At 47.4% G+C, this 8449-nt stretch overlaps 1 protein-coding gene across 1 annotated transcript; it reads left to right on the top strand.

The window, feature by feature from the left end:
* Positions 1–3551: 3551 nt before the first annotated feature.
* LOC142255778 (fish-egg lectin-like) lies at positions 3552–7811 on the top strand. Its single transcript, XM_075327223.1, has 4 exons — positions 3552–3609; positions 5373–5600; positions 7233–7566; positions 7664–7811. Exons 1-4 carry the CDS (start codon positions 3552–3554, stop codon positions 7809–7811), a joined length of 768 nt encoding a protein of 255 aa, XP_075183338.1.
* The last annotated feature ends 638 nt before the right edge of the window (positions 7812–8449 follow it).

Below are 8449 nucleotides of genomic sequence, written 5' to 3'. Positions count from 1 at the left end.
CCCGGAGGCGCTGGCCCGTCGGGTATTTGGCCCTTGGAGGTGGCGCTCACCCGGATTCGGTGGGCTTTTGCCTTCTTTCGAGACTTTGGGTGTGGATGAACCCGTGAGGTCCGGCCAGCAATCAGTCAATTTGCCTATACTCAGTGGCTTCTAAGCTAGGACGGGGTCTGAGTACCCTCCTGTTGGTGCTCCGGTACACGGTTGACTCCCCGGTTCGGGACCGGCGGGCTCCAACCCAGGCCCGGTCCGTACGGTTCTGCCGGTTGCTGTACCGGTACTCCTGCAGACGGCCACCACCGTCTGCCTGCCTGACGTTTACAAGGGGGCCCAGGCTCCTACCCGGGTCCCTGACAGCTGCTCCACTACCACTCACTGTCAACTCTAGAACTGTTCTCTCCCTACTCTCCTTTGAACTTCCTGCCTCAGGACAGTAGTCTCCTCAGTGGGCGTACCTTTCCGCCTGACTCCGCCCACCTGGTGTGCTCTATTGGCCCTGAGGGAGGCATCAGGTCTCCCTTTCGGGTGACATGTATGTGACCTCACAGGGGATGGGGGGGTGTGTGTATGTGGTAGATTTTATTACCTGTGACCCCTGGGTCCAGGGCGTCACACATGCACCTGTTTTTAAAGGGTCAGTAAGCCCTTACCTGGAAGTGCCTCTCAGCACATAGCTGAGAGGCACTAGGTATTTAAAGCACCCTCCCCTTAGGGGAGGTGCCTGGGCAATGTGATAAATAGTTGTCACATCACTTGTGCTGCTCCTGTATTGCTGCATGTAACATTACTAATACCTGTCTGTGTTTCAGTACCTGACGTAACCGCTGCTGCAACTACCTGCACCAGCTGTATCTTCCGATCCCACTGCTGCAACTATCCGTATCTAGAATAGTTAGTAACCAAAGGAGTATCTTGGAAATGTAAGGAGACAGGGCGGGGAACACATGGATGAATTACGTAGTCGGCACTAAAAGTCAAATTCTACTAAATCTTCTCTATCTTCTTACAAACACTTTCTGTCAAGTAAGGACTTTAGTAAAGAAGCAACAAATGGGTCCTGCTCCATAAACTTGGACCAAACTATTAGGAAAAGACTTGAAACCCTCATCCCGAAGTGGGAAAAAGTGGTCAACGACCCTGATATTGTTGAGAAAATTCCAAAAGATTGGGCAATTGTAATTTTTCAGTTTCAGAAACCCTCTGTCTTCAGATGTAGTTTGTTGTCAGCTGTGTAGGAGGTGGTCTTGCCCTTGTACTGGTTATCCTATGTATTCTGTGTGTTATACCAATTGTATATGTTAATATGTAATGCTGCTAGCTAGGTGCAGGTTCAAGATGCAGTAGAGCAGGACTGTTGCTAACAAGCGCCACCTAGTGGTTGATCTGAGTTAGCAGCGGAGTGGAAAAGACAGTCAAGACGGAAGTGACAGATGCGAGGAGGACAGTTGAGAGGTCTCGAAAGGGAACAGTTGAGTATAGGGTTCAAGTAAGAGAAAATGTGGCCTCGGTGCTAGGACCAGTCAGGGAATCCTGAGGTAACCTCAAGACGTCCGGAGCCTGTGGCTCACCTCGATGGGCTGTCAGGGCCTAGCAGCGGCCACAGGTGTGAGGAAGAGGGGGAAAGGAGACACAGACCCAGGAGCTTGAGGAAGAGATCCAAAAGTGCAGGGGGGAACAGGTCAAGGAACAGTACCCCACACTGAGTAAGGAAAAAGAAGGCCATGTCTGTCATAACGGCGTGAAGAATAAAAGTGAATGATTCTGGTTGGCCGTGTGCTACTAATGGTCTACAATGACGACTGCTAGTGGGGGGATGGTCATCAGCCTGAAGAAACCAGTGAGTATTTTCCACCCCACAAGAAGTCACATCCACTCACGGGGTCTCCTTGGTGAAGGAGACTATCTTGGCGTGATCCCCAAACAGCCTTGCAGCAGAGGGGAGAGTATCCAACAGCAGCAGGCATTGTGGGCGGCGAGAGAGGCAGAAGCCAGGGGAGAGATGCCAGACCAGGAGGTGCCCCAGATAACTTGGTCACCACCAACCGCACCGGCTGTAAGTGAACCCCCCGTTAAAAGGACCTTACCTCGAAACACTGTGGCCGAGAAGGCCATGGTCATTGAGAGGAAAATGAAATGAGAGGTGTGGGTCTGGACTCAACTAGCACTCCCAGGAGGCGGCCAAGATGGTGGCCATATTACCCACGAGGTGATTTGTCACCTTGATCACGAGGGGGGCTACTGCTTCATTCAGGAAGAGGGAACCGGTACCAAGGTGTACATCAATGCCAGGTCGGTATGTGAGGGCGCTCTAACCTGGGGAGACCAGGTCCGCTTCATCAAGAAGAAAGGGCCCTGTAGGTAGTATGCGGTGGTGGTCATTCACATGCTGGCTGAGGAAGCATTCCGGGAGGCACTGCGTCCTAAAGGGTCCTTTCAGGAGGACAGGCCCCCAGCATTGTTGACCCTGCAGACTCGCTATCCTTGTGGGGAGATGGGTGTCATATTCCCCAGCACCTCATTGGAGTCCTGGAGCGGGACCCCTGATGTGGTGGGTCTCCTGGAAGAGGTGATGTTGCCCAGGGAGCCCACGTATATATCAAGGAGGCCGAGTACAAAGCCACCTGAGTGTGAGATGGCTGCTATGTTAGGTTGGTTGATGGATTACCCAAAGTTGGCCGAGAGCTGCTTAAGTTGTTGTGTTTGCTTCCCCTTCCTTCAGTCCACCTCTCCTGGATACCAGGACTTCGGGTGGTGAAGGAGTTGCTAACCCTCCGCGTTGGATAATGTCCCTGCCCAAGCACTTCACATATTGCCCTGTCACCCGATGGACCTTGCCCCATGGACTCCACCCTACCTGATGCTCCTGGGCAATGTAGTACAACACTGGACTGGCAACCGCAGAGAGGGCAGGGAGAGGAAGGAAACAGCAGACCCTGGAAAGTGGGCCCAGGAAAGGTCTATTGCCTGTGGGCGATGGCTTGTTTTAAAGGCGTACCCTTGTTTGGTACCCAGATGAAAAAAAAACCCGGGCCTACTGAACCCCCATCGATCTAATATTGATGACCCACCCTTAGACTAGATCATCGATATTAGATGAAGAAAGAGCTCATGATCTAATGTAACTTTACCTTTAAAAATGTACTAACAAAAAATCTTAAAAATTTCTTCTTGTAGTTTTTTTAGCACATTTTTAGTGATTATTTTATAATTTATAATGCACCCATAAAACTTTCTATAGATAATAAAATATAAAAAAGACAAATAAAAGAAAAATAATGTACAAAATAAAATATAATAAGTGAAAAATAAAAAAAATAAAATGAGGTTAAAGGCAAAGTAATGTAAAGAAAAAAAAATACTGAAGTAAAAAAAATCCTCTGACTCATGCTTACTTAGAAGACAAAAAGAAGTGAATCAAGGAGCAGATGGTTATCTCCGTGACTGTCCTCCTGACCATTAGTGAGGTGGTTCCAGTGTAAGGAGGAGCCGGGGTCTTGTATTTATAGGATGGAGTTTGGAGCTCAGGACATTCCCTGACTCCATTTCTGGTCACCATGAGCTTCATCCTTGGCCTGATCCTGTTGTGCGCAGGAGCCTCCACTTTTGCTCTTGGTAAGACCTTCTTCTTGTTCTCCATCGTATTCTGTTTTGCCTTTTTTTCCATTACTGACCAATTTTGAGGTTTGTTTTATTATACTATTTTTTTTTTTTTATCGTGTCTTTTTGCCCGTTTACCCTTGTAATTGTTGGGATCATCTCATGCCAATTTTGAAATCTCTTTTACGACCCCCATACATTTTTGACTAATGTCAGGCAGACCTGCCGGTTTGGCTACCAGTCTAATGTCTACGGGGTCAACCAACACTCCTTCGATAGGTTGGGAGAGATAAGGATCCGGCATGTCTGATTTCGGACTGCCGATCCTTTCATCACCGGTGGGACTGACCACGTACAGAACTTGGCTGAATGCGCTCTACTGTGTATGGCCTCGTCCACACATCCTTGTTTCCGATACATGTGACGTCCGTTGTCACACGTACCGGAGACACAAACACAAGTAGACCCATTAAAATCAATGGCTCTTTGCACACGGTTGTGTTTTCACACGGACATGTGTCCTTGTGGAACACATGGTGACATCTCCGTTTTTCTCCGGCAGCACGGGTGTCACACGGAAGACACACTGATGTGATCCGTGTGACACATACCAGAAAAAACATGTGTCTTAGAAATAAAATGATTGTCTATAGTCACCTGTCTCCAGAGCTGTTGTCTTTGGCGCTGCTGTAACTTGCTTCCGGGCCTGCTCATTATACTCATAAATATTCACTGCACCGCGGACCCGGAAGCAGCAGCACCAAAGACAGCAGCGTCGGGGACAGGTGAGTAAAATGTTCCTGCTCTCCGTGTGCTATCACAGATAGCACACGGAGAACACATATGTACCAAAATCCCAACACACGGATGACCATACACACCTTCAACCCAGGCAGTGCAAAACGTGTGTGTTTTGCATGGATGTTTGAAAGAGGCCCATGGAAGAGTAAGGCAGGCGTTACACGTTGCGACATCGGTAACGATATATCGTCGGGGGTCACATCGTTAGTGACGCACATCCGGCGCCGTTACCGACATCGCAGCGTGTGAACCCTAGGAGCGACGATCACCGATCGCAAAAACATCAAAAATTGGTGATCGGTGACACGTCGCTCCATTCCATAATTTCGCTACTGCTGCAGGTACGATGTTGTTTGATGTTTTTGCAGCACCACACATCGCTGTGTGAAGCCGCAGGAACGACAAACATCTCCTTACCTGCGTCCCGCCGCCAATGCGGAAGGAAGGAGGTGGGCGGGATGTTATGTCCTGCTCATCTCCGCACCTCCGCTTCTATTGGTCGGCCGCTTAGTGACGTCACGGTGACGCCAAACGCACCTCCCGCTTGAAGGAGGGATTGTTCGGCAGTCACCGTGACGTCGACGACAAGCTTGTGCGTGTGAAGCTACCGTAGCAATAATGTTCACTAGGGCAGCTATCACCACATATCGCATGTGCGATGGGGGCAGGTGCTATCGCGCTCGACATCGCTAGCCGATGCTAGCGATGTCGCAACGTGTAAAGTACCCCTTAGGAGAGATAGCTTCCGGCCAACTGATTGGTCAAACCATTTATCGGCCAACAACTCTTTCTCCTGAGTCCTCCATACCCTGGAACGTCTTCCAATGTTCTCTATGAGGCTCCTCTGGCAGCGGAGAGGACACCCTTGATCCCACCAGAAGAAATTATTCTATAAGGCCCAATGTCTATCTATACGGAATATGAGTGCATCATTTTTGTAATATAGTTATGATTTTGTCTAAATATTTTTTTTTTAGATTACCAATGTGTCCTGATACCAGGAAACCTGAAGCAGATCGATGCCGGCGCAGGACAAGTGTGGGGAGTTAATGATGCCGGACAGATCTTCACCGTGGTCAATGACACCTTGCAGCAAGTTCCCGGACAGCTCATCCATGTGTCTGTCGGACCAGCTGGCATCTGGGGGGTCAATAGCGCTAATACTGTCTTCAGGTTTCAGAACAATAGATGGTTAGCTGTGACAGGTAAAAAGAAATAAAAAATCACAAAAATGTCAAATTCTGGGATAATGTTTCTTGAGAGCACTAAGCAATGGATGGTGGTTGGCTATAGATGGGTCATTTTTCCCTCAATTTAGTCATAGTCAACTATGAAAATGATTTTCTCCATGGAAAATTGTTTACATTTTTGGTCCATCCCAGAGGCGAGCAAACCAGTCTGATGGCAATTTAGGGAATTGTAAAGGGGTTAAAGAAAGGAAATTGATATTCAACTTAGCGCTCATCTGTCCCACAACCACAGCTGCCAACCTGGTCCTCCATCAAGCTCCAGCTGTTTTCCTTTGTCTTGAGGTGCCATCTTCGTGCACCTTAACGTTGTGAAGGGGCCTCCAGTGCCGAGTAGTCCTCTGATGTCCAGATATGTTCTTCCCCTGAGACGCTGACCAAATATCAGGTGATGAGCGTTGGGTCATCGGAGGTCAACTCAACACTGGAGACACCACCAGATCATGAAGTTGCTGAAGAGAACTTCATGACTGAAGGATGATGTCAGACAGAGCTTTTCAAAAGACTGGAGATGGCAGCTGTGGTGAGGTCAGTTTATTATGCTTTTGGGTAAGGAAGATTGAATTTGCATTGAATAATTTCGATGCAAATCAAATCTCCTAATTTACTGAATTGTAAACGGGTTAAAGAAAGGAAATTGATATTCAACTTGGAGCTCACCTGTTCCGTCACCACAGCTGCCAACCTGGTTCTCCATAAAGGTTCAGCTGGTGTTTTCCTTCATCTTGAGGTGCCCTCGCTGTGCACCTTAGCCATGGTCAGAGGCCTCCAGTACTGAGTAGTCCTCTGATGTCCTGATTTGTTCTTTCCCTGAGATGCTGAAGAAACCTCAGGTGATGAGCCTTGGGTCATCGGAGATCAACTCAACACTAGAGACACCACCAGATCGTAGTCCTCTGATGTTGATGTGTTCTTCACCTGAGATGCTGACTAAACCTCAGGTGATGAGCGTTAGGTCATCAGAGGTCAACTCAACAATGGAGACACGACCAGATAGTAGTTCTCTAATGTTGATATGTTCTTCACCGGAGATGCTGACTAAACATCAGGTGATGAGCGTTGGGTCATCGGAGGTCAACTCAACACTGGAGACACCACCAGATCGTGGTCCTCTGATGTTGATGTGTTCTTCAACTGAGACGCTGATGAAACCTCAGGTGATGAGCGATGGGTCATCGGAGATCAACTCAACACTAGAGATACCACCAGCTCGTGAAACAGCCAAAGAGACTGAAGGAAAATGCCGGACAGAGCTTTGCGAAGGACTGGAGAGGGGCAGCTGTGGTGTGATCGGTTTATTATGCTTTTGGGGAAGGAACATTGGATTTGCATTAAATTATTTCGATTCCTGTCCAATTTTAACCAAACTGACGAATCCGGAACGTAAATCTTCCCCTTTTTTTAATATCCCTATCTACTTTGAAATAGTGGTGCAAAAGAAAAAGTCAGATACTTCTCTAGGGTTACAAAAATGATACTCTGTGTTTTTGTAGGTTCTGGGGGGCTTCAGAAGGTCCTTATTATACATAACCTCTAATGGTCAGCACTTGGCGTTACCCAATATTTTCTAACTCTTATCTCTTGACACAGCTTCCCTGAAGCAGGTGGATGCCGGTGGAAATCAGTACCTTGGTGGTGTGGACGCCCAGAACAACATCTGGTGCTTGATGCAGAATTGTACCGTCTCGAAGTCTTCAATCGTGAAGTTCAACACTATCGATGGCTCTCTGAAATATTACAGCTGTGGACCGTATGGCTGCTGGGGAGTCAACAGTGCTAATAACGTCTTTTACCGTGAATTTGTGACCCCCGATTCGTGCCAAGGAGTTAAATGGCAGCCGGTGGCGGGCAGCCTGAGCATGCTGGAGGTCGGCCCCGATGGCTCCGTCTTTGGTGTCAACTCAGCTGGAGTTATATTCAAGAGGTGAGGAAAGAATCCTGTGTAAATGAATTCAGACAATGGATGACAATGACATCCTACTTCTGGAAAAAACCTAAAAATTCTTATTTTTTTTCTTCAGGATTGGTGTCTATGATAAGGCCCCCTATGGCACAGCATGGTACCGTGTGGATGAGTGCGCCCTAGTGAAACATGTCACTTTCGATGCCGGATTTCTTTGGGCTCTGTCTCAAAATGGAGATATTTATAAATGCGCTGAACAGAACTAGTCTCTGGGGTTTTTTTTTTACATTTTTTTTTATTTTTAGGGAGCATGCATTGTTTCTGTTAGGGTCAGGAGGAGTGAAGTGAACAATAAAGGTTTTTTAAGTAACTATTTGTGCCTTTTTTTTGTTCTTGAAATATAAAAGTATTATTAAAATCGCTTGCTTTGTTCAACAAACAGCGCCACTCTCATTTGTGGGCTGCGTCTGGTATTGCAGCTCAGCTCCATTCATTTCAGTTGGGATGAGCTTCAATGAAAAAAAAAAATAAACTTTTTTCATCCCTTCAAGTAAACACCAGAATCTCTGAAGCAGGAGCAATACTAGAGTTCCGTAGCTTTCGGTGCAAAATGTGGACATAGCCCCCCTCTCACATATTGGTCACATGTATGGGCCCTTGTAGCTTTTGAAATCCTATAAAGATATACAAACTGCCCACCATTCTGGTATATATGTCCTACATCCTGGTAAATATGTCTCCCATCTTATGCCACATCCTGGTATATATGCCCCCATCTAGGCTCCATCCTGGGATATATGTCCCTCATCCTGGTATATCTGTCCCCATTCTGGTATATAGGTCCTGATCCTGGGCCTCTTCCTGGTAAATGTCACCCATCCTGTTATATATGCCCCTTATCTTG

The sequence above is a fragment of the Anomaloglossus baeobatrachus genome, chromosome 11, assembly GCF_048569485.1.
Source record: "Anomaloglossus baeobatrachus isolate aAnoBae1 chromosome 11, aAnoBae1.hap1, whole genome shotgun sequence".
In the NCBI taxonomy this organism is placed as follows: Eukaryota; Metazoa; Chordata; class Amphibia; order Anura; family Aromobatidae; genus Anomaloglossus; species Anomaloglossus baeobatrachus.
The sequence above is the reverse complement of the archived record's forward strand: the minus strand, read 5'-3'. Positions and strand labels throughout refer to the sequence as shown.